A 27,545-nucleotide genomic window follows, 5' to 3' on the forward strand; every position below is an offset into this window, starting at 1 on the left:
TCACGTTTTTCGTTCCTCGAAGAAGTCTGTTCCTTTCAACTCTTCTGGTAGATAGTCCTGCTCTACAGGTTCCTTGTAGTTGGGGTTATATTTATAGCCTTTACCATAGCCCAAGTTCTTCATGAGCCTTGTTGGGGCATTTCTCAGGTGCAGCGGAACAGGTGGCAGAGGTCCCGTGTGCATTCTCAGACATTCTTTGACATTGCCATATGCCCTGTATACCTCTATAGACTTTGGTGCTCTGGCAAAGTACACTACACATTGTGCTAGAATGACCTGGAAACAAGAAAAGGGAAAATGTTAAGTGACTTCTCTTCAGCTCTTTGGGAAAACGTCTGTTATTCAGTATGTTTGTGCTTTTAAACTGACCTCTGTCTGTTACTATAGTATGATTATTATTATTTAACAACAAAGCTCTTCACAATTTTCACTACTAGAAAGGAATAGCTACTTTAAAATATCAGAATATATTATTTTATTTATAACAGAGCGAAAAAAATGGACAGAGCAAAATGACTTTAGTTCACATACCACACAAACAATGCAGTGAATTTTATTTCAAACTACATCATCTATTTTAAGAGCTATTACGTTCTCTTATTTGTCAAAGAAAGGGCATGCTGAATGAACAAGTAACTAAATTTGCTTTGTCCTTGCAATCTCTGTTTTTTTTTTTATAATTACAGATTGGTTCTAGTTTGCAGTACTTTCAAATCAGTGAATTAATGAAGCCTTTACCTCACATTCTGGCATTCCAATAAAGTGACAGCCTTGATAAGCAGCAACTGCTTGTGTTAAAGCCAGAGGATCTGCCAGCCCTACAAAAAGGGATCAGATAAAAGCAGGTTTAAGTCAGTTTACTTTAGTTACTGTGCCTTTTTTTATTTTCTTTTTTTTCCTCAGTCCTGTAAGATGGAAGGTTATCAATGCACAGGTCAAGGTTGCTTTCTCAGATGTTGGAACTTCTGGTACAATACTTTGCAGTACATAAGATATATTCCCTCCATCCACAGCCTTCCTTCTTCTGTCTCCCCCTCAAAAAAAAAGGCCTAAATTGTGGGTATGATTTTCAGACTGAATCTGTTGCCACGCAGCAGCATCCTGAGCAGTTGCTGCCCATGTATCATTCACTTACTTTTTGGAATTGAGAAAGAAATGGGGAAATATTGCTATATAGACATAGCTTCCCTAGATGTCATAACTCTTCACCCATCACATATGTGTTAAGTGTGGCTGCATCTGTTATTTTGGATAAGTCAATCAAGATGCCTTACAACTAGAGAGCCAGCTACCAAATCTGAGATTTGCAAGTCAGGGTAGACATTCACCTTCTAGAGTCATTAAAAAAACAGACATCCCTGAAATACATGTTCTCTGTGACACAAGTTTACTGGTGACCTACAGTCACTGGAGTTTAAAAGAATCCATATTAATACACTGCCAAAACCTGACCCCCAAAATACTTGTTTCTTCTGCAACAGGTAGTCGTCACAATGACACCACATGCAGGTCTCTGCATGTACAAAATTCTTGTTGGGTGGGGAGCATTTCAGTATTTCATACCTATTTTGCATATAGCAGTTTTGGGGTTGTTTTTTTTTTCTCAACCGTGAATTTTTGGAAACCAGAAGCCTGGCAGATCTTCATTCAACAAAATATTCTAACATGAAGTACTGCAAATACTGACCTATATCTTCACTTGCAAATCTCACCAGCCTCCTTGCCACATAGAGTGGATCCTCGCCACCTTCAAGCATTCGAGCAAGCCAGTAAAGGGAAGCATTTTCATCTGAGCCTCTCATAGACTTATGCAGGGCAGAGATGCAATTGTAATGTTCTTCTCCTATTTAGAACGGGGGAGAAGAGATACAAAAAGCTGTTAGGAGGAAATTAAGTGAAATGCATTTAAAGGAACAGAATATATTTTACTAGATCACAACAGGTAAACATAACCTGCTTTTTCAAGTTCTTTTTATGTACACGTGATTATGGTGTTCGTTAATGCTTTCAAAATCTTCATGCTTTGCCACATGGATCATTCCACTAACTAGATAAGCATAACAGAGCAATGGCAGGTGAAAAGGAGGATGCTTTTTTAAACATTGTAAGGCAAACAATTTGGTTTCGGTACCCTAACAACCTTTCCTTCAAAAGAAAAAAAAATTTTGGATATTTTAAGCAGATAGGAAGAAGACTCTATAAATATCTCCTAACTGACAAAGAGTAAAAGTATGAGCACATATAAACCACTGACCATTGCTTTTGGACATGCACATAGCTCTGAGAAGACAACAGAAGAATCTGAGAAATCCAATACTCTACACTAGTGGTATTTTAGAAAAAGAAATTTCACTTGAAAATAAAGTGTGCAAATAAAAGTGCAAACATGAGTTTGCTGTATTGTATAGGGAAATAAAGGAAATGTTGCTGTGGATATACAATGATGGCACACTACACAATCTGGAGGAAACAGGATTGCAGCACACAACCCTGGCAAACCCTCAAGAAATGCTGAGTTCAGTTGTGGACAGCTGCACTACTGGAAGGGTCCTGAAAACTGTAAGCAGCTGAAACAGAAAAACCCACAAACAAAACCTGAAATGCCAGACTGCTAAATAAGGATTGGGAAAACTGAGTGAACTACAAGGAATTTTTTTTTTTTTAATTAAAGTTTAACATACTAGATATGGACTCCGAGGAGAAACAAAGCCATTCCACAGATCTTTTAGGGCTACAGTTAAAGACAGATGGTCAACATTACAAACACTAAATGAGACCCTTCCTGCTTGCAATTTTTCTCTGTGCAGCTGGTTTTGATCCTTATGCATTTCTTTTAATCAAACTTGTAAGAGTATTTTGCTGCAATATTATTGTTATACTTTCCACATAATCTGCCTTTTTTATTTTTTAAAGTGCCTGTCATTCCTTGGCTCACAGACAGCATGTATTATAAAGGGAACTGGCTGCATGCACAGCCATCTGTTAATATTTCTCTTCTTCCTGCAGCTAAAAGGATTTACAGCCTGAGGGCTGTATCAGAACACGTCACCATCACTTGTGGGCCCTGCAAAATAAAAAGCCTGATACATGAGTTTGAAAACCAAAGTCCCATACCGCTGCAATTGCTCCTTTCATTGCCAGCAAGACCTCCATCTCCTAGGTCAGAAACTGGGTCCACCTTCCTGCATCGCTGCTCATGCTGCAGCGCGGTTCTGTGGGGAATTCAACACATGCGCTGCTGGTGTACACAGGCTGGCTGACAGCTATTTTTGCTAGGACTCCACACAAAGAGCCCTGTGGTATGCAGTCATTACTCATGCCAACACAAACAAGCGTGTCCATGCTCCGTTGTAACACTTGAGCTAGTAGCAATAAACCCAAGCAGCTGAACGCGCATCGTCCTCTTGGAAGAGGCGTCTCTTCATCTCTTAGAAGTAAGGAAGACAGCCCTTAAATATCTCCAGAGGTTGCACTTGCACAGATTTTTTTGCTGGAGTGTTTTTATACACTGTTTGGGCTACTGTAAAGTATCATACTTGGGGATACCAGCTGGGGAGGCAGAAGGAATCCAGCAGATATGCTGGGACTAGAGATACGTACCTGCAGGGGACTTCAGAGTACACAGGCTGAGAAAGTTTTCTCTCTTTATCTCCTTCCTCACAGAGTTAATGTTGGTGATGACAATACTTATACACCAGACTTGGACTTCTTCAGAAAAACTGTGCAGTTGTACTTTAAATGCAGTTTCAATTAAAGGCAAGGTACAGCTACATGCACTGGACAGAGGTTTTAAGTTTCTTTAAAAAAAAAGTACAGTTTATATATATTCTATGTGAGATATCAGCAGCAGTTAAAAAAAATCAGACAGAACTTTTTACAGACCTTTATTTGTTAGCTCTGTCTCTCAGGCTGGTTAGCCAACATATAGATTTTGGCCTTATCAATTCAGTTGAGAGACAGATACATGCCAACCTATTTATCACTGCTGTTCTGCATCCCAGATGCCTTTTGAAATCAAAACTCTAACAGTTTTTGGAATCAAAATACATTTGCTCTATGCAGTTCCCTCAAAGGCAAACACCTTTCTGAAGAGAAACATGATATTACACAAGATGCTTTGTGGAGGACTGGATTTTCTAGTGTCCAATGTATACAGATGCATAAATCTTGTTGATTTATGCCCGTAAATTGCTTTATGTGCTCATGAAGAGTTTTCCAGCTAATTTAAGAAGTTGATTTATCTAAAGTTTTATTGGTAGAAGACAAGGAAAACACCTCATACACTGACCACAATTAATACCTGGACTTCTTAAGCAACACCTATTCATAAGGTAGTGGGCAAAAGTAAAATCACGGTCCCCATCTCATTATTTTCTGTCTTAGCCAAAGGTAAACATCAACTGCTCATCGATAAAGGACAGAAGGAAACCTTGGAAGAAAGGCTAGAGCAACAGCAGAGATAAAAAGACTTCTCATTCTGGTCCAGCAGAAAACAATGAAGCTGGCAAAAAACATTATGACATGAGAAACCTTCTCTTTCCTCCTCCATAGAAGAGGAAGGAACAACTGTGTTCCAGGTTACAGAATAAATTAACTCCAGCTTAACAACCTTTACCATAACTGAAATTATATTACCATATAGACAGTGAGACAAAATCCTGCAATAATTCTGATATTTATCTTTGTATTTGCTATTAAATCAGTGTTAGCAGAGAGACAAAATATGTAAGAGGAAGAAGAGACAATTGTGGTGGGTTGACCCTGGCTGGACTCCAGGTGCCCTCTAAAGCCATTCTATCACTCCCCTTCTCAGCTGGACAGGGGAGAGAAAATAGAACAAAAAGCTGGTTCCACCACCACTGCGCTTTGCTTGGTTTCATCAAAAGTCATTCTTCATTAACCGGGGTGATTCTTACTGTTGATATGGCATATAGCAACCATAGTAGTGATGACATCCAGTTATTATATAGCAACTGACATTATACAATTCAAATCGTTGGCTATTCTCACCCAAAATCAAATCCCCTCTTGAGTTACTGTGTTGGGTTGACCCTGGCTGGAGTCCAGGTGCCCACCGAAGCTGCTCTATCACTCCGCTCCTCAGCTGGACAGGGGAGAGAAAATATGAGAAGCTTGTGTGTCGAGATAAGGACGGGAACAGATCATTCACCAATTACCATCATGGGCAAAACAGACTCAAGTTGGGGAAATTAATTTAATTTATTGCCAATCAAATCAGAGTAATGAGAAGTAAAATCAACCCTTAAAAACACCTTCCCCCCACCCCTCCCATCTCCCTGGGCTCAACTTCACTCCTGATCTTTCTACCTCTTCCCCCTGAGCGGCACAGGGGGACAGGGAATGGAGGTTGTGGTCAGTTCATCACATGCTGACTCTGCTGCTCCTTCCTCCTCAGAGGAAGGACTCCTCACACTCTTCCTCTGTTCCAGCGTGGGGTCCCTCCCACAGGAGACAGTCCTCCATGAACTTCTCCAACGTGAGTCCAACCCACAGGGTGGAGTTCTTCATGAACTGCTCCAGTCTGGGTCCCTTACAGGACCTGGGTCCCTATCCTTCAGGAACAGAGTGCTCCAGCGTGGGTCCCCCACAGGATCACAAGTCCTGCCAGCAAACCTGCTCCAGCCTGGGGTCCTCTTTCCATGAGTCCACAGGTCCTGCCAGAAGCATGCTCCAGTGTGGGCTTCGCACGGGATCACAGCATCCCTCGGGCATCCACCTACTCTGGCGTTAGGTCCTCCATGGGCTGCAGGTGGAGATCTACTCCACCATGGAGCTCCATGGGCTGCAGCGGAACCGCCTGCCTCACCATGGTCTTCACCACGGGCTGCAGGGGAATCTCAGCTCTGATGCTTGGAGCACCTCCTGCCCCTCCTTCTTCACCGACCTTGGTGACTGCAGAGATGTTTCTCTCGCTCCTCTCTCTGGCTGCAAGTTGCTGCATGCCATTTTCCACTCCCCTTCTTAAATCTGTTATCCCAGAGGCGCTACCACCACCGCTGATGGGCTCAGCCTTGCCCAGTAGTGGGTCCATCTTGGAGCCAGCTGCCATTGGCTCTATCAGACATAGAGGAAGTAGTTCTAGCAGCTTCTCACAGAAGTCCCCCACTATAGCCCCCCACTACCAAAATTTTGCTGTGCAAACCCAACTCTATCTTAAAAATCAATTCACTGTCCATCTGCAGTTAGCCTTCATTTGGTTGCTGCATCATTTTCTTCAAAAAATCAAAATTTAAAAAACTGCAATTAAAAGCTAAAATATGACTAGTTCGCTTCCCCTCACACTGCAAGGGCTGCAGGCAGCTGCTGGCAGTGAAATTTGACTAGAGCTGTTTCTTTGCCCTTCCAGCTAAAATGCATATCTGCACAAAGACCTTGTCTTTACGTATCTGCACGCAGATCAGAACAATAGCCTAATGACTGTATTACAACTCATTTCCTTCCTAGACTACTTGGTGGAGGTACATAAAAGAATGCCCCAACTACATATATTTGGCAAATTTTGCAGAATGTGACCAAAAATAAATAGTTATGTAAAATCAAAATACCATATTTACAGAACTCTGATTGAACACTAATCAAATATTTGGTGCTTTCTACATGAACACACTACACTGAAATTTATGCTGCTGCTACCACAATTAGACAGCATCATGTCCCTCTAGTTTATAAGGCTGGAGCACTTTGTATTTTAGATTGCACCACAACAACTGTATTCAAAAGGTATTAGCTAAAAGATGCTACAAAAATGCCTTTATTTATACAGTAGCCTCTATCTAGAAGCCCTCTGTACATAAAGGGACAAATAGCTATCTCTACTATGGACAAAAGTGGTCAATCAAGACACAGACTATTCCACAGAAGAGAAATTTTGCAAAGGCATGTACGCGGGCAACCTGCTATTGTGACACTATCTGTGGCAGGCTCTTTGGCATTTGAACAATCAAGAAAAACAGAACTGTCACTGCTCTCACCCCTCTCTGAAAATCTCTGACAAAAACAACCAACCAAACCCTACACAGAGCTCGAAGGTCTTCTGTCACAGAGAAGGGGCTGACGCATGCTACCTAGATTTGACGCAAGCCTCAGGAAGAGGCACTCTGTGCCATCTCTAACAGAGAAACAAGGCATAGCAGGGCTGGGAGCAACGGACACAGCCAAGAGTTCTGCGTGACAGTGGCCACAAGGCGACAGCAAACACACAAGGGACCTCCACAGCGCAAGAGACTCACACCAGTAAACTTGTCAGATTGTCTGCTTCCTCCTAATCATGACTTCTTCCTGCCACAGATCCCGTAAAATTTTTCTTTTCCCTCCCCCTGCCACCCTTGACTTCTCAGCTGCCATCATATCAATATCTGCCCAGCTGACTTTTTCCTGACAATGAGCCATCATTTCCTCTTTGCAGCAAGCAGGCTGAACGCAGGCATGTACGTTACAAGCAACCTCAAGAAATCTCTCAGCACAGGTTTTGAGTAGTAACAGTTAATTGAGCATATCAGATATAGTGGCAAAACCAAAGTCAATCACTTCTCCAAACACTGCTTGGCAGAATCATTTGATATTATATTGCACAGTGATTCAGGTATTGCTCAAGAGCTAGCATATGCATTCAAGGGGTTTCACCCAATCTCTAATATTCACTGTCTGATTTGTAACTTTCTCATGTAAAAAGTTATAGTGTCCAACTATTGCAATGCCTAACATTGCCAAGTCACATATTTAGCAAGAGTGGTTATCACATTAGGAAGCCTTAAATGCAATGAGATTTATATGACCTGCCCTAAGCAAGTTACAAAATTCATTAACCTTAAAAAGCAATTCTAAAAATAAAAGAAACTGCTTGCGTTTTCACATAACAATGTTGTGAATGTGAGCATTTCCAAGACTTTCAAAGGAGTAGAAGTGCAATGGAAGATTTCCAACCCTCCAGGAACAATTCTCCCCATCAAAATGCTTCTCCCTCTTTACACTGCAACCCTCTTAGAAGGTAATATTCTAAAAATGTTAGCTAATATTCTAAAAATCTTAAAGAACAAATAATTTCACCATGCAACTGTTCACAGGGCAGCAATTATGCCTCTTGGCTAACCTACACTTCCTAAGTGGTAAGAGGAAATCCTGTTTAGAAGGAATTTCTACACTGTAAAGGAGAAGTAATTTTTAGCCCAAAATTCAGTACAATCACTGTTTCACCAGAGCAACTGGTATGAAACGGGGAGAAGGGACAGAAATTATACAGGCTATCAGCTCTTGAAAATGCTGCATTGTAGCAACTGTTACAGGTACTCACCTGCTCGGTCATACAGGATGTGAGATCGCTGTAGCCCTTCCTTTACATGCTCTTCTGTTATCAGAATGCCATCTGCAGAACCGCCTTTGGCAATATTCAAAGGAGTGGTCTTCCCCGCTGCTAATCTGGCCTGAACTGCTAACTGGAGACCATTCAGTCCAGTCCTTGCATCACCGTCGCAAAGGTAGGCTAGGGTATTTAGAGCTTTCTCCTCTATGTACACTGGGAATCTGCAACACAATAACCATATACTGTTAACACCCATCATGCTCCTCTCCTTGCATATTATGCTGGAGGTGGCATTTGTTTACAAAGTTTGAGAGGCAGCTGGGTTTAAGGATTGTTCTTAACTCATTCTGTCATGATTAAGCATTGCAGAGCCTAGGAGAACACTTCTGGGACCTGACTCAATGCAAGTTAAGAGCAATTGCACATGAAAAAGGTATGGCATGAGCTCTCATCTTAACCCCCTTATTTTGTCTCATCTCATTACATTCAATGTAAACTGGCGTTAGGGTTATGCTTTACAAGGTTTTACTCCATCAGCACTTCATAGCTGGCACTTCAAATTCCTTGTTGAAAGGACAATGAAAAGGTAGGAAGCTATCCAAATGCACATGAGAGAATACAGTGAGGTATAAAGTAATTAGCATGAGGTTTTAAACTGACTACCAACAGTAAGAGCTGCTATCAGATATTCTTTTAAAAGCAACAATTGGAAGGACTGTTTGCATGGTAAAGCACATATGCATCCTACATTCTTTTTTTCAAATGGTAGCAGGTATTACAACTTAGTCACCAGGGTACAAAAAAATATCTTACTAGAAAGAAAAGGCATCCCAGTGCATGCAAGTCACTATTCTTGTCATCTACAACTCCAAGTGTGCCAGGACCATAAAAACACATGAAAAAGGCCAAAGTCCAATGAAGACACAATCTAAATGGACAAGATGGGAAGATATGAGAAATGCAGTAACAGATCTGCTGAGATCTCATAGTGGGTCTATGAAAAATCTGGGAAAGCAACGTCGTCCTCCAGCTCTCTCTCTCCAGGTTTTCATCTGCTGGACTGCAGTCCTCGCTGTCGAGGCACATGCAGACCAACTCGCCTCTGCACATTTCATATGTGTCCTGTTGAGGATTTGACCCTCAAACTTTAGTTATATAGACAAGGTAATGGCTAAGGTGTTTTCCAGGCAGAGGGTACAACTGATTTGATTTGGAAACAGCAGCTAGTGGAGTTAAAGCACGACATAAGTGATGGCCCTAACTTAGCCATTTCTAGTAACAGGACTGAAAACCAAGAGTGACATGTATCAGTGGGGATTAACCACAGAGCTTGGCATGAAAGGCAATTTCTTATGAAGCCCTTGTGTGCCAAATAATTAAGGATTCACAACAGCCCTGCACTTCATTCACCAGAAAGATTTATTATTGTTATTACCAGTGGTGTACAGAAAGGCAATGCCAGGGTTCCCAGACACATGTACCCACTAATCTTCATTATTTGCCTCCTCTTCCTCCTTGCAAACACACTTTGCACTTGTCACACAAAAGAAAAAGACAGTAAGCACTGGAAAAAACTTCAACAGCCAGTATTTGAGCCCTCTCATGACCACATGTGGGAGGGAAAAGCTTGCAGAGATTCAATCTTAATCCACAGCACTGCAAGTAAAAGCCAGCAAATGTCTTCTACGGACATAACTCATGCTGCAGAGAGCAGGCAGCAGGAATCACATCCTGTGGGAAAAAGAAATCTATCTATATACACATATGTATCTTGTCATATTTTTACTTCCATCTCCTTATTTCTTATGTATTTGATAGGAAAAAAAAATTAACACATACACAGTGGAACTTCAAAAAAACCTGCACTTTCTCCAATGTGTATCAAACACGAGGAAGCAGAAGAACGTAACTTATTCAGCCATGTACCTCATGCAACAAATTCTTTGAAAATCAGGGAGCAATGTTCACCCTCAGCACTACAGATGGGCACCAGATTTTTCTATACACAATGAAAGAAGCCAGCAAAGAAAGCAAAAGCTATTTTTAAAAACACAGCAGGCACTACACACAGATGTCCTGTTGTTGGTATCTCCCATCAACGGGGAACAAAACCAAACAAGCTGCACACTGAGCAAATCCTTTGGATACACCAGCACATGCTTGAGGCCTCCTCACACCGATATTCACAACTGCACTCAGGGACTGCAAGTGGAGGGGAAGTGTTGAGAGCATTAAAAGGCAGGTACTAAACTTGCAGGAAGAAGCTAAGAACAGTTTGTCCCAAACGAAGTTGAGGCCTCAGAGCACTTTTGCCATTCATTTGCTAATTAGAAGCCAAGTAAGAAAGCTGAGTTGTATTCTTGTCTCTTCAGTTTCACTATAGGACTCTAAGTGCCCTGTTGACTCAACTCAAGCTATTAGTATTACAGGAATTAAAACAAATGTGCACAAGGAAGTACAGAAAATTTGATTACAAGCAAAGGTCTTGTCCACTTCCATGGTGAAATCCAAATTACAACATATTGGTAATGGAAAATCCACTCCAAATAACGTATTGTGTATTAGGCTGATCCAGTCCAAGTCTGCAACAACAGCATGACATACAGGGCATGATAAAGAACAAGAATGAATGGAGAAAATTTCCACATACAAGCTGTTTGTACAGCATTTTGATGAGTATCACTGATTGGAAATAACATCATGCTTCAGTTTTTCATAATCTTGGCTCCATTCACACTCAGTATTTCAAAATAATAACATTTTATACTCATAATATCTGAATTCAGGTTTTTTCTTCTGAGGAATTAAAATCTTAAATTCAATTTTTTGATGATTTAACTTCACTAAGCAGGAGCCCAATTTCAAAATAAGGATGACAATTATCTCAATACCTTGGCCTCCAAAAGACACTCACTGTATTTACATTTTTAAGCCCATCCTGTCTTCCAAAGTTCCAAGTGCCCTACACCCTTCCACTTTACCTAACTTCTGCACACTCTAGAACTGCGAGGCAGAATAACTCCCATGCTTTCTGACCTCTTCCCAAGCTCCTGATCCTCTTGTAGTGGGCAATATTGTGGTTTTTTTCACCTTCCAAAATTGACACTGAACACCCACTGGATGCCAATACTCAATGTTGGTACCTTGTAACCAATAACTGGAGACAAAAATATAAACAAGCCAAAAGGGACACCCCGGGATCCATCATTCACTGAGCTGAAGATGATATACTGGCTTAAGGAATGGAAAACTACCACTACAGGACAATAAATCCTTCTTCCAATTTCTCCTTATCTCCATATTCTCAAGACAGTTTGTGCCAAGAACCAACATGATACATATGATGTTGTACAACACCACAGCGTTTGATACGATGACAAGAGGGTGTAAGCAGCATCAGAGAGTAAGTGTAAGGAACTCTAAGCAAGGAGAACCTGTATGATGAAAGATTTAAAAATAATTGAGCAGAATGTGAGACAAAGTACCCATCGCTTCTTTCACATATAAATCAGTGATTTCTCACTTTCTCAGTGCAATTATTCTCACTACACTCACCCCTTGACAGACTGCAACGCTTTTACAGGCAAATACAGTTCTTCACCTGAAATACATGCATTGCTCACTGCCTTACAGCATTGTCTTTGAATGTGGCCTCTCATCCCAGCAATCCTATTTCCTGCAAGGAAATTGGATGGGTATTCCAAAAAGGGAATATTTTTCAAAAACGTATTGAAGACTGAAGACCCAAAGGAAGCCCATCTTCAACATTGTGATTTACAAATCAGTGAATTCAAAACCTCCCAGTGCTTATAATACAGCCACTAACAAGCTGAACTGTATGATGTCTGGGCTTGCCAACAGGAAACTGGGGATCCTTTCATTTCCCTCAGCTGTGTGCCTTCTATGCTATCTAACGTCAAATACATTAATCCACCATCCAGTTTGCTGTCTGATTTCAATTAGAGATACCACTCTGAGGGCAGCACTTGAATGATAAAAATAAAAAGCCAAGAAGAATTTTATTTTCTCCATCAGTACAAGTGCACAGTACAAGTGTTGTGTATCAGTGTACAACTCGAACAGTTTGTGCTATTACTGAGACAGCATAAACTGCAGAAAGCACAAGGAAAGTTTTGGCAATATAAAGTGTCTTTAACATTGACTTCTCCTTACTCCTCTTCTTCATCAGTACGTTTCTCCCTTTCACATTCCCATGTCTTTCAGCTTAATTTACTGCAGGCTTTAAGATGCACAATTTGATGGCAGTAAAGTTGATGAAAATATAACACAAAGCACATCTTATCCTAAAGAAATCTAGTAACTAATATAGAAACTGTCAAAGAAGCTTTATGAGCATGATGATATAACAAAGAAAAAGATACCAAAGTAGGTAACACCTCCTGCTGGTTCTATTTCAGCTTCACAGCAAGAAAATGCCACAGCAGGATTAAAGAGAAGCCAGATGACCTAACTTTATCCAAAACTTGCCGTAATGGTGGAAGCAAGGTAAGAAAAAGACACCAAGAAAATTCAAGGAAACAAGGAAACAGATTTGGGTAGAGCACACTTTCCTTTTGATAACTGCTGCACATGCGTGGAGCACAGAGATGATGAAACCTATTGAACCACTCAGTGATGGCTGCATTCTCATTGAGCACAGGAGACGGCTGTAGACACTAAGAATGATTCAATCTCACCTTATTCCTTAAGGAGAGACCACAAAGAATCACCCTCTTCTTCAAAATCTTGTCTAGGTCAGCCATCATGCCAGACAAGTGATATGATACAAAGACCATCTGATAAACTGAGGCCAAGCTGCACATGCAGGACTTCATACTACACTTCTGTGGTTTGGGAAGGGAGACTCACATAGGAAACAAAAAACAAAATTCAATATACATATCTCTTGTGCCTTCTGGCTAAATTTCTGCAGCATTTTCAAAGTGGGCATGCTCCACATTTGGGGACATAGTGCCTTACAGCTCCTTTTTCTACTCTCGAACAAAGCGAACAACCAATTCAACTGGTGACACTCATTTATTCCTCAGGACAGCAAGAACACTGTTAACTGCCTGCATCTAATGATAGCCCTGCTTCATAGTGGCAGGGAGGTGAAGAGGTAAAAGACAAGACACAGCTGCTCCTGCAGAGAAGCAGGTGGAGAGGAAATGAAGGAGCAGAAATGGTATGGACAGTGAAGCAAGAAGAAGGAATTAACAAGGAGACCAAAACAAGAACCACAGTAAGGGACAGGATGGCTTATAAAAAGCCAAACTCATCAGCAACAATATGTATCAACTACAGACCAGAACCAGATAGCAGCACGAAAGACAAGACAGACTTAACACACAACTGCAACAAACGCTCCTCAATTCTGAACCCCATTTTTATTTTTAAATGCTTGGCTCCCACATTAGCCATTGGAGTGGGGCCCTCTCTCTCTCTCCATGGACAGATTTCTGAAACTGTGCTAGTCTAACAGTCTGCCTGCCAGACTTCTTTCAGTTTGATGAAGCACCACACTGTGCTGTTTAAATCATCCATAGCTAACGGAAGGTTACAGATACGGAGAGTCTAGCGAAACCCAAACCCAAACAACTGCAGCTGAAACTATGCCTTGTACTTTAATCCTGTACAGAAAAGAAAGTCTCCGAACCCCAGTCAGGGTGTAGCCACAACCACAGCTGTGCCATTACATTAAGGCTGACATGCAGTACTGCCCCCTCTTCTAAAACTCACATTACTACTATATGCAAAGGCTACAAAATGAGTAAGCCATGAGGCAGGGTACCCTAAAAATAAAAAGGGAATAGCTTTCCTTCCCTGCTCTGACCTCAGCATTCAGGTTAGCAATTCTTTGTGCTTACATTCTGTGATAAAGCTAAAGGACCAAGTGGATTCCCTCTCATTTATTTCAGAGTACCTGCCCAATTACCATCGTGTCTATACACTACAAATAACCAGGAATACAGACTAGCATCAATATGAAGGAACCGTAATAACTTTCATGAAAGTAGTACAGTACCAAGCATTATTCTTATTTGCCAGCTAGCCATTTCAGAAGGCAGATAACAACACTTATGGACAAATCTGGACCTTGCTTTTTCCAAAACTCTCCCAAACTTTAAAGTGATTATCTGGCTTGGACAACAAGGAGCAGAGAAAACCAAATTCTACCTTAAAACATTCTATTAACACCTCACAGCAACAGCCCCCTCTCTCCACAGCATACTATAAAACATACCATAGCACTTATCCTGCAGCTAAAGAATAGTAGTATCCTCTCTGATCTTACTAAAAAAAAAATTTCTCAGAAAACAACAAACTTTTGTCAGGCACTTCCAAATTAATTTAAGAGGGGATGCCCCATCCACCACTTAATGGTAACATGACGCTTTTACAACGAGTAGCAAGAAGTAACACACATTAGGACATGACAAAGACCCAGTTATAGGCTTCCACAGCAAATCCTCAGCAGCGGAATGGATTTAAATATCCTGGGAGGGTGAGTCAGGAGCTACAGTTCCAAGTATAAAATCCTCTCTCCTAATCCAGATGGTGAGATTATGTTTTGGATGGAGAGAGCCAGTGCTTTGAATTCTCTCTCTCCTGTCACCCCCCGCCCCTCACATATACTGCCACTTCTTTTCTTTACTATCAGAGGTGGCTAGGGTTTCTCTTCCCACCCCCCGACTGCTTCATTCCCTCCCTGGCAGGCAGTCAATTCCTCGGCTGTGTGTGTTAACACCCTGCAGCCCATAAAGTACTCACTCTGAGCTCTCACTGCTGCTGCCCGTCACAGAGCTGCCATGCTGGTCGTCCTGGCCCAAAACCTGGACCCCTAAAGACCGGACGGCCCGCATCAGAATTGCCTCCATCGCTTCAACCGAGAGCTTCTCCAGGACGATCACCCGACATCGGCTCAGAAGAGCGGCATTTACTTGGAAGGAAGGGTTTTCTGTGGTTGCTCCTATCAGGGTCACCACCCCACACTCAACGTGAGGAAGGAAAGTGTCCTGAGGATGGGAGGGAAGCAGAAAAAACTGATCTCGATCAATGACAACCTGAAACATCCCATGTGAGTAGGCTACTTTTTTTGTGTCTTCTGAGTCTTTGGGTTCCCTGTCCATATAACCTCACCGACAAGGCAGCTCATCTGCTCAGCTATCTAAATTATTTAATTTCACACACACAGCACGTCATGGGCTGTTTACCTTAATAACTTATGCTTGCACGGAAAATGACCCTACCAGCTGAAAAGGAAGTGTCAAAAATCTGCAAATTTTTAGTTTATTTGACTTTGGTTTATTGTTTGGCAAACATATCATGAAATTGCCTTATCAAGTATAATAAATAGTGGGGCTACTTCTAAATACTCTTTGAACCAATCTTTAGGGTTGCAGTTCCCTACATAATTCTACAGGATAGCTCAGAAATCTTTAGGAAGACTGGAGTATGGTTTGATATAGAAACCGCAACCTGTAGTACATAATTCACACCTTTCACGGTATGACTGTGGTCTCTTTTTTATTTTAATGATACTATGGTCTCTTTTCTCACAGAGAAGAGAGGACAACATTAAACCAAACAAACACCCTAGGTACATCCCCATTCCAGACCTTTGTAAAGGTAACGCAAAATACCTCCCCAGGGAGGAGGCTGAAATGAAGAAGATATGTATGGCAAACACTACTAACATGACTTTGCAGAAATAAAAGTTCAGAAAAATGTCACATAAAGCCCAGCACATAAGTCAACTATAATTATAGCTCAGACTTTTATTTAAATCTTTGAATCACAATAATTAAACATTGATTGGAAGTTAGTTATGGAACTTAATTTTTGTATTCTTCCCTAATTAATCTACTAAAAACATTAACATCAAAATCAAAAGCCCAAAGTAAACTATCATCTTAAGGCAAAGGGGGGAATTTTACGGAAGTGCTGACAAAGACTTCTTCCAAAAAGCGGTGTAGTACAATACCTGCTGAGATTTATTGAAACGATGGATCTCATCAATAAAGAGGATAGTTTTTCTCTTGAAGAGTCTTTTTTCATTCTGGGCTTGGCTGATGACATCTCGAACATCATTTGTCTTGGCACTTGTGGCCGACAGTGTCACAAACCTTGTGCCATTCTTTCTGCTGCTGTTGGCTATGATGTGTGCCAGAGTAGTCTGAAACGGCAATAGGTGAAAGCTTTGTAAAAATTGCTTTGGGCACAGAAATTACTCATTTGAAGGAAATGCATAAAGAACAAAGCTATATATTCTGGACATAGGGACAGTGTTGACAGTTTACAGAGTAAGGTATTTTAGTTCATGCTATTCCAGCACACAGAAGACTTAAAACTTCCTGCTAGAGGTAGCTGCCAATTCCACTGCTGCATTTCTGATGCCTGCACTTTTACGTACCAGACCTATTCAGTCGCAATACTTAAAAGGCCAGCAGTGACAGCTGTCTCCTTTACCACGGAAGAACTCTTTGCCAAATACATTTCTGTCACAGAAGACAGACTGACTGCAATTCGCTGTGCAGTTATTTTGTAGAGTATGTTAATGGATAAAGAGCTGGGCTACCCAGAGACACCTGCAGGAGAATTTACAGTGCAGCCACATTTAAGAAATAAAAAGCTACAATGTTGTTAATTAAAGCCTATTCTATTTCCACTGCACATAAAAATGACATTAATCAGAAAGCAGTTCTCTACAAAAGCATGAGAATATTAGTACTGAAAAAATATATGTATACTTAGGAGAATGCAACTCTCTAACTCTAAATAGTCAACAGTAATCAAATGCTGCCCTAGGGAATTAAGACAGCTGAATGAACAAACCCTTCAGGCAGTTTTAGTAAGCAGCTGTGTTGTTTTTCTTTCCTTATAGACAACTCCTTCAAATCAGAACTTATTTATAGGGAATTTCACTGAGCTTACCAAAGCACAGAAGCAACCTCCAGTACTACCTCCCAGGCAGATTCACTACACTTGAACACATCACAGGCATAATTTTCATGCTTTCCTTCACAACCCTCAGTAAAGGCAGGTGTATCTGCATGTCCCAAGCAGAGTGTATCTCTATTCGAACGTACTGCTAAACAGGTGATTCTTCCATCGAGCTCATTCTTCTATAAAGAAGGAGCCCAAGGAGACTGAAGACAGGAGAGCCTCAGCAGATGAGGAGTGGGACAGGTGCCAACAAAACCACTTCAGAAGATATTCCAAGTACTGAGGTTATAGCAGCAGGTGCTGCCAACCTGATCCTCTTGCAGGGAGGCTGCAGAAGCAACCACCTACCACACAGCTACCAGTGGTGTTGGCAGGACCTCATTCACTGCCCTAACAGCACTGCTCTGTCTCTTTAATAGAGCTCCTAGTCCCTGAAATGGCAACCAGCCCAAAATGGGGAAGGGGAGGATGTATCACTATTTATTCTTGCTTTAGTTTTAGTAAAGGCTTCCTGATTGTCTTCAGAAGAGGTGTCATTTCACATCCTGACACAAGACACACATCCCCTGTCAGATTCTCTTATCCCCCGGAGCTCAAAGCACCAGCCCTTCCTCTCCTTGTATCACTGTGGAAGACAAGACTGGAAAGGTACACTGGAAAGTTCTTGAGGCAAAGCCTGCAGAAATCAGGAAGATCTGGGAAACCAAAAAACAGAAGTGAACCTATCTTTGAAACTAAGCTAACAAAATAAAACCAAAGTTGGTGTTTCCTTACAAAAGGGCCTTGATTCAGAATGTACCTTCAGAGAATGTACCCATGCCTTAAAAATCACTGAAAGCATGGAACCTCCCATACATCAAATTTGAGGATGAAAAAGGAAAAATGTACATCTTCTCTAAAAGTGGCAGTGGGGAGGTGGGGTGGAAAAGGGGGGGAAAAAATCAAGTGGCTATTCTTCTTGTAGCTCCACCTGAACTGGTAGTTCATACTGCATCCTAGCCCTTATTCACTAGGTCACAGATAGTTTTGTTGTTTAAAAAAAAGAAAAAGCAGCAAGGAATTGTTTTTAAACACATGCACAGGAGTCCATATTTCTACTCCTAATTTAAGGGGGGGAAAAATAAAAAGAGACTTGATTTAAAGTTACTATTACACAAAGAATCTCCTTGAAAATTGCTGCACAGCTCTCAGCCAGCATGTACCTCTCCCACTCTGCCAGCTTCTGGGTCAGCAAAGGTTGTAATAAGAATAACATACATTGCCTTTCAAAAGCAGTGCTTGACATGGACAGGCATGTTCATGGCCCCTTCCTTCTGTTCTACACAGCCAGTCATTTAGCAAGTCATGCTGCCTATCACATACAGGTTGAACTTTCCCCATTCCTCTGAAAGCCTATTATTTCCCATGAGCTCAATTTTTCATGCTGCTTTTTGTCCTACCATCTCAAGCAAAAGTCAGTAACACGCTACACTGTTTTTTCCCTCTTTGTTACTATCAGGTTACAACCTAGGGAACATAAACCCAGGGGAGACTTAAGCAGGGGAGCGGAAGTATGAAGCCACTAGCACAGAATAACTGCAACTAGTATACTAAACTCCTAGTTTCTCTGACTAAATTCAGGGGCAATGTATTTGAAAGATAAGAAGAAAATTAAAAATCTGTTATGGAACAAGGCAGAAGAAAACGCACTGAATATCCTTCATTATCTGAAATAAATTTTGAAGTACGTTTGATTGTTACATTAGAAAAAAAGTCTTTTAAAACAGTGACACTGGTGTTGCAATTTAATATGAATCAGTATGTCCATATCAGAACCAGTGTAACAAGCAGGAAGAGGAAATCTAAACAAGTTGATATTCTACTTCTTTTATTATACAGGTGTTTCTTCTTTAGATCATGTTTTTTCCTTATAGGGAGGAGCAGAAGTATTGTTTCCCGTAAATTAAGTGGTACTTATATCAATGAGAACAGGAGTGATCCTGCAAACTAACCTTTTGCTAACTTCACTGAAAATTACACCTTACAAAGCTCAGTGTGTCATAGCCTTGCCCCTTCCAGAAATCATTCTCAGTTCTCTTCCATTATCCCACCAAACTGTCCAAACTCGCACCTATCATCTCATGTTTTATGCTTTAAATTGCAAGACCTTACTGACTTACCTGTGTAGACAGGCTAAAGAAGTGCCATCGTAAAGAGCCATTCTGAAACACGGCAACATATCCACCACGAAACTCATGAACCATTACTCACCGATGAATAACACTTTCCACTTGAGCCTGGGGTCACTTATTTCCAGATCAATTACGCACACAACAAACACTTAACTGGCAAAAGTCTCCTCCACTGTCCTGAAAATTTCTTTATGTCAGCCCAAATAAGAATATCCTTTCCTAAAGGCTGCAACCATCCGAGATTTACAAAACCCCCTGAACCAAACAAAAAAATAGCCAAACAAGACCACTCCCAGCACCTATGCTACCAGTTCTTCCAGGCTTTGATACAAGTTATGGATGAAACAGAAGTAACCCAACAAAGTATGCTCGGCTCCACACACCTCTCACTGTCAGAGCAGATTTGCTCTTTTGGTTAGTTGGATGTTTGTACTAAGAGACAAGAATTTTCTGTATACCCACAAGTTTCTTTTGAGTGTAACCCATTTCCCTATTCTCTGCACTGCCCCTAGCCAATGCAACCTCACACACATAGCTGGAAGAAAATAGTAAAAAGCAAGTACAAATTAAGCCTGTCCTATGGATGCTGATGTTCAGTGGCTTGTACTACCCACCTAGAAGTAAGATGGTCTTTTCATTTTTGCACCTGTCTACCAGGCCATTAAACTGTGCCCACTGCATTAGCTCATCAAAACCCCTTCCAGGAATAAAGAGTGGTACTGCCTAGCTCTCTTCAGAAAGTAGAATTGAAAAAACTGAGATTAGTGTATATGATCATAGTCAAAAAGACTCCAGTTAAGCAATTGACTGTGAAGCCTAAGGTCATTCTTATCTCACTCTTGTGGAAGATCAGGTAGACTTTGTTTAGGGATCTGCCTATGGTTGCCTGTTCATGGGCACTTTCCTTATTCATTCTCAAATTGCATAAATTTAGCAAAACAGCCAATGTAGATGTTAGTCACAGAAAACACATGGTGTCTTGGGTTACAATCTGTAGTGAGTTCCACAGTCATGTCAGAGAGATCCTGCAAGGTGTGCAGAACAGCTCACAGTTGTTCTGTTCCAGCCTTACAGTCCCGTTCACCTCTCACAGCCTTTTCACGAGGAGTTGACATTCATACTACATTTTATGGGACCACACTGGTGCATGAGCTCTCCTTGCACCTGGATGGGCCCTTCCAACATATGCGCTTCTCCCAACAATTCTGGAAGGTTGTATGGTCTGCCAGGCCATGTTTAGGTGACCAAAGCAGATCTGGCACAGACCTGCACTAGTGTATGGACTGCAGTGCAGCATGGATTATTCCTGAGCAGGGATAAACTAGTTGGCATCTAGGCTTCCCACCAAGTGACTTTGCTAGTTTGTTCCAGAGCAAACCACAGGGGGAATTATGTCTGTGGCAAGGATGACAAAAGACTGACAGCCTAGTGCAAAACATAGTAACTACACCTATAGACTTGTAGGGTCTAAACTACATTATCAGAGTTCTGAACTGGCATCCTGCTTTTTTCTGCTGCCCTCTGACCATGACTCTCCCTGTATTTTTGCCTTTTCCTTTATTCTGGACAGGATTTCCGTATCTTTGCTTACATGGTGTTGCCATCATCAGCATCTCCTCACCCTCAACTCTCCCTTTGAGGGCAGTAGGGCCATACTGTGGTTGGCAAGGAGTCAGGAAAGGCCACGCTCCGCTTCACTGCCCTGAGTGAGACATCAACAGTGCCAGCATTCTTGGATGCCAGCCAGGGGAGCAGTTCCCTAGGATGTAGCTTAAAAAGCTGGGGTCTGTCCTACGCAACACTGCTGAGCTGACCCCAAGCTACCACACTGCATCACAGGAGATAAGCTGCGCTGTGTCTAAAGGAAACTGGCAGGATAGCAAGTGAACATGGCCCAGGGACGGTCTATAAACACAATTAAAAGTGGCAGCAGTTGGCATTTATATAAGGGCAGATGCTATTCTTACCCATCTTGTTTGGTTCCTCACACCCCAAATAGCCCACTGTGAGACTACTGGAGGAGTAAGGTGTCACTGAACAACAGCCACAGCACGTGGTTTAACAGCACTTCCAGAATCCAAGTCCAACCCAGCATAAACAGAGGCAAGGTCATTGCATAATGTTTACTGAAATGGCGCTGTGCCTCCATTTGCTGCATCCACATTTGTTTCTTTATATGCCATTTGCTTTACAAATACAATTGTATTTTCTCTTCCAGTTTTCTCTTCCTAGAGAGCTACCCTACGTTATTCCTGATTTAGACTGACATAAGCAAAATCAAGCACACTATATTTGAAGACTTCTCCCAGGCAACTGCAAAGACAAACTCATTTTTCAAATTCATTTCCCTCTAAGCTACTTTAAAAGACATCATGTATTTTCAGTTAAAAATGTCACGGTAATCCATCAAAAGAACTCATTACTTCAAACAGTTCAAATCAGGCCCCAAGCAGTATGAATAAGAGAAGATGAAATACACTCAAGTAATCAAATAGCCATTTAGGTAACCACTTGCATTAGCAAAATAGAAAACACTGGAGGGAAGAGATGATAAATAAGTGGGGGGCAAAATATGTAAGTTGGATTTGCTCTCTGTGTTTCCATGTGTCACACAGCAAAGTCTTGAATAAAAACAAAGACAATACATACAAGGGAGTCCTAGAAATAAAAATATAAACTCAGTGGAGACTTGATAGAAACTTCAAAGAACACTTTCCGGGATTTTTAATGTTTTGCATTCATACCAACATGGCATATTTTACCTTAGTACTAGACTGCAGACATGGACCCCAGAATATCATGTGTGAATGTTCTTTGCCTTATCTTTTGTAGGGAGCAGGTTCCAGATATTTTCTGCCTACATTTCTTCTTATTAAACAGCAAATGTAAAAGGCAATGTTTACCATATTTAAATACAGAATGTTCAAGTTTATAAGGCTTAAACCGTATCTGTGGCAGCAAAATTATTCAGTGCTCAAGTTACGCTGTGTCCCCTTGCTAACTCTTTACTAAAATTGGTGCCCCATGGCAGAGAAGCAAAAATCTAAATCCCTGCATTAAGGTGTCATAAATCACAGTACAGCATACTCAGATTACATGAGGATTCATACAGGCTTTTAAAAATTTGCATAGTCAGGATGAACAAGCTAACTGTTCCTAAGTTAATAACCATGGCATCTCTTTGAGGCAGTGTTCCTTCTTCTGGCCTGTGCCCAGTCAGCTTCTTAAAAGCAGAAAATACGTTCTTGTGTTCAACACTTAACAGTGACAAAAGTAAAAACAAAGAGTCAAAGCCTTTTTACCTAGGGCACCTTGGCTTCCTAAGGATGACAAATTAAAACTACAAAGATCACACTCCCTTAAAATAAGATGAATCAATACAGACGGGAACTCAAAGAAAATAAACTTACAATACTAGTTACTTGATTTTGTCTTTTCAACTTTGATTGTGCCTCCTTGAATATTCAAGTGCAGCTGAGGTTGAAATCAACTTGGGCAGAGCAGTACAAAGCACATGTACTTTTACACGGGTACCTAGCTTTATTACTTTCATGAAAAAAATTCTCAAAAAGTTTTCCTGACCTACAATATGAAATATTGCATTTAGAAGTTTAATAGACAAGATTATTCTCTTCTTGCTTAGAAAAAGTCTGTTGCACTACTACTTCTCTTAAAGGTCCAAACTGTTAAATAATACATAAATTGATTTGAAATTTGGGTCCAAGGATTAATTCCATCTCCAGTTATTTTATTTTTTTTACTTACTTCTGCTCTACCCTGTTCAAAAAAAGTATTGATTAGCATGGCATTTGGCTGTAGAAATGGAAGAAAGCATAGATGGGCTGCAATAACCCGATTCCACGGGTAGCAGGAGTATGAAGAGGTTTAAGGAGTCTATGACCACTTTACATAGCACTTCTCAATTCAGACCAACATATCTAACTATACTACTATTTTAGCACCTACCCTCTAATGTAAGGCTATTTTCTAGTGATGGGCAGAGCTCAGCACGTGGGCTTGTTACATCTGAAGCTACATAACGCAGTTATTTAGTATTTTTCCCACTGTAAAAGACAGTACTTAACAGGAGACGTTTTTGATTACCAGTCTAGCAAGGTTCTGAGGCAGGGAGAATACTTCTCATTCACAAGATCTTTCAAGTTTCAAGCACTAAGTTATGTGATTCTTCACATAAAAAGAGAAATAGGCTTCCTTTTCATCTGTCCATCCTCCACCTATTTCAGGTTACTTCCTCATGAAATGTTTTCTTAGACATGTATATACATACCACTCAAATAGTAAGTGAACGAGGCAGGCAGGCAATCACAGACTTCTCTTTCCATCTTTAAGGGGACTGTTTTGCCTTGCACACTAAATCTGTAAGGACAGGAATGTAATAAAAAATATCCAAGTAATACTTCTCATTCACAAGATCTTTCAAGTTTCAAGCACTAAGTTATGTGATTCTTCACATAAAAAGAGAAATAGGCTTCCTTTTCATCTGTCCATCCTCCACCTATTTCAGGTTACTTCCTCATGAAATGTTTTCTTAGACATGTATATACATACCACTCAAATAGTAAGTGAACGAGGCAGGCAGGCAATCACAGACTTCTCTTTCCATCTTTAAGGGGACTGTTTTGCCTTGCACACTAAATCTGTAAGGACAGGAATGTAATAAAAAATATCCAAGTAAAGGATAGAACTTTGAGCCATTTACCTGAGACAAGACAACATAATTTACGGGGAAGAAGGCCTGAGATGAAACTATACTCTAGCACTGTCCTAGAAATTTTAATAAGCATAAGTGAAGGGAAAAGTTCAAGTTTTTGCAGTAAGAATTTCTGGTTCAGTCAGGAATAGATGGTCCATCGAGAGCTAGCTGAAAGCATGTAGCCTCAAAACTGTTTGTTGAGAAGGAGTAACCTAGAAAGGAGATGAGCTACCCAACAGCTTAAGTACTTGGAGAGAGAAAATGTAACAGATAAATTGTGGAACTGTTCCTTGATGGGGCAAAAGGCATAGTCATGAGGCAGGTCAGATGACTGATGAGCCGTAGAATTTAAAGTCTGTGAGAAGCAAGCTTACTAAATACAACTCCACATAAGGCACATAGGTGAGGAAGACAGGTCATGAGAAAGAAGAGTGAAAGCTCTGTTATTACAGGCATGAAACAGGTCACCCATTATACAAAGACAGTCTTAGTACCATCGAAGGTTCCTAAAGAAGACCTGAAACCACATGCATTAAGCTATCACAAGCTCAGTAAAAAGCATTTCCATAGTCAAAAAAAGGTGCATTCTTCAGATCACAACCTAAAGGCCACTGAATTCAGTTCTAATTTCCAGATGCTGTATGTGGCCTTTGCTTTGTTACCACTGAAATTTATTTTTTTTTAAGGAAAAAAGGCTTCAAGAAAGAGCAAGGAGGCACTGTTAACACAGATAACAAGAAACCAAAGACAGAAGAATATGAATAAAAACAGAAGCAGGCCCCTGAACATGTTACTCATTCAATAAGGTGGATTCCTATTTATTAAATAATTAAATTCCACTTCTCTCTCTGGCCATGTTAATCCACCTCTTCTTTAATGAATTTTTAGAAATAGCCCTTCTTTACCTCATCTTCTTAATCCCTCTCTTTCTGTTATTACCTTGTTACTTTAAAGAAAGTGGCAATTATTTAAGTTCACCAGCTGGTTCTTTTCAGGTGTATGTTATCTAGCCTAAAAAATCTGTTGCATCATTGCTAACAGTTTTCATCTATCAATTATTTTCATACCTGCTCCTTATTAACTGTGATTAACTGGCATTATTATTCAAATATCATACATATCAAGTCTCTTTATCTTCAAGTAAGTATGCTGATAACAGCAAGCCACTTCTCTGTCCTTAATGTCTCTGATAGCATTAATTCATTAGTCTGCATTTTCCCTATTCCACATTTCCCACACATACTCTCACACGTAACCAAGACATCTATCTATACATACATAATATGCAAAACTTAATGCTGTGCACACATTAGACTGAAAGAGATAACCTCATATTTTGCCTGCTTAGCTTTATCCTGCACCCCTGCAAATCTGGAATACAGTTAAAAAGGACAAAATGAAGGTGAGATCTCCAAGTGCTCCCTCTCAACCACACCTGGTGCATTTGTTCGGTCTTTCCCTCACTACAGCTGTAGATCCCTTCACTACTGTGCTGTAACTACAGTGCCTTTTGGGATTCACAATGGTCAGTATCTTAGAAGAGGCAGAATGAGAGAGTGCAGCAGTCAGATCCCAAAAAGACCAATTGGTTTGTTTATAAGTGTGTCTGGCCACAATGTTAGGTTCCTTCCACACCTGAGCTGCCTTCTGTCAGGGGCCAGAATTTGTGAACTAAAGCAAACCCTACACTAGTGATCTGCCCATTTCCTAGACATTTTTACAGGTTCTGTTTTGTTGCTGTTTTCAAGCTTCTCAGCTTCTGTGTTTTATTTAGTTAATGGCTTTGGAGTTTACGAAATCTAAATTATGTGAAACCAACATGGGTGTGCATAACCAAAGTGCCAGCTACAGGGAGCAGCGTTGGCAGGGGTGCATCACATCTATTTTATTCAGGAGGCATACTGCGTTTTTGCAATCTAAGTGAAGACTTGCGGGCATCAGCCAACATAATGTCACCACAGAAGCAGCCAAGAAAACAGGAGGGGATAAAAAAAAAGGTGAGTTCAGAAAAATCAGCAGGTCCCACCCTTGTAGTTCACCAGCCTCGAAAGCCACATGAAGGGCTTGCGCCGCACGAAAGAAGGGCCTGAACGACCGCCCCAAGATGTCCGGGGCCAAGCCCTGCCTGGTCGCTACCCGCCGCCGCCCTGGGCCCGGGGCAGCGTGGGCGCAGCGGCGCCACTCACCTTGCCGCAGCCCGGTGGCCCCCAGAGGATGAGGGAGGGGATTTCGTGTGACTCCAGCAGGGACCGTAGGAGGGTCTGGGCTCCTAGCACCCGCTCCTGCCCCACGTACTCCCCCAGCGTGTCCGGCCGCAGCCGCTCGGCCAGGGGCTTCCCTTCCAGCATCTGCGCCAGGCTTGCCCGGCTGCCCGCCGCCGCTGCGGAGCCTCCGTCCGCCGGCTTCGCGGCTGCCTCCTCCCGCCCCGCCCCGCTCCTCCTGCCGGGGCCTGCCGGGTTCTGCTCGCCGCCATGGCCCTTCTGGAAGAGGGAGAAGACGGGGGGGGCGGCGGCCGGGCGGGCCTCCTCCGGCTCGCCCTGCGCCCGGCTCCCCAGCGGGACGGAGGCGAGGCGCGTCCGCTTGCAGGGAGGCGAAGAGCCCGGATCCGCCTCACCCTCCCCGGCCTGCAAGCACCGGTCCAGGTGCGAATTGATGTGCGCGCCCGGCAGCTGCCGCAGGCACACAGGGCACTGCACCAGCGGCTCCTCCTCGGCGCCTTCCATGGGCTCCCGCCGCGGGCGGCCTGTGAGGCGAGGCTGGGGCAGGAAGCGAGGCCGCCGGCCCTCGGCCCCCGCAGCCTTTCGGGAGCTGTAGTCCGCCCGGCCCCGGCTCCCCGCCCCTGGCAGCGGGGGGAGGTGGGCACAGTTTTGCCACCCCGCAGGGAGCCTCGCTGGCTCCGAGGGGAAGCAGGGGACAGCATCCAGACCCAGCCCTCGGCGGCCCCCGCCCTGCGGGGGCTTCCGGCAGGGGCGAAAGGGCCCTCGGGCCCAGGTGCCAAGATGGCGCTGTGAGGGGAGGCTGCTGTCTGCCCCTGCAGGGCACTGCCGGGCAAATACCTCAGAGGCAGAGGGCTGCTCGCCCTTAGTTGAGTCTGTAACCCGTACTATTGTTTTTATGTTTTCACGTAAGATGTTGAAAAATCTATTTGGGATGTGCAGTATTTCTGTGGCCTCTCAGGCTGTGATTCCAGGGTAGTGTAGGGTTGTCCCTGCCGGCTTTGTGGGGTGCAGCTTTCCAGCCTGCGCGCTGCCTCAGCGGGGTTGTGCAGCCAAGCCCAGGGAAGGGGTGGGAGAAGGAGCAAGGCCACACCAGCCCGGTTCAAATGGCCTGAAGCACTGTGGAGCTACTTCAGGATCACGCTGATCAATATTATCAAGGTCTGTGTATTTGGGGG

The 27,545-nt window shown here is 42.2% G+C and overlaps 1 protein-coding gene across 1 annotated transcript; it reads right to left on the reverse strand.

The window, feature by feature from the left end:
- On the reverse strand, positions 1–26,889 carry WRNIP1 (WRN helicase interacting protein 1; the record flags this gene model as incomplete). The annotated part of the gene is made up of 7 exons (XM_081996896.1): positions 26,338–26,889; positions 16,305–16,496; positions 15,092–15,336; positions 8,312–8,541; positions 1,688–1,843; positions 739–818; positions 1–276 (listed from the first exon to the last, which is right to left on the reverse strand). Exons 1-7 carry the CDS (start codon positions 26,872–26,874, stop codon positions 1–3), a joined length of 1,716 nt encoding a protein of 571 aa, XP_081853022.1. The 5' UTR covers positions 26,875–26,889.
- Positions 26,890–27,545: the final 656 nt, after the last annotated feature.

Source organism: Phaethon aethereus (genome assembly GCF_964289735.1).
Source record: "Phaethon aethereus genome assembly, chromosome: 2".
Taxonomy (NCBI): Eukaryota; Metazoa; Chordata; class Aves; order Phaethontiformes; family Phaethontidae; genus Phaethon; species Phaethon aethereus.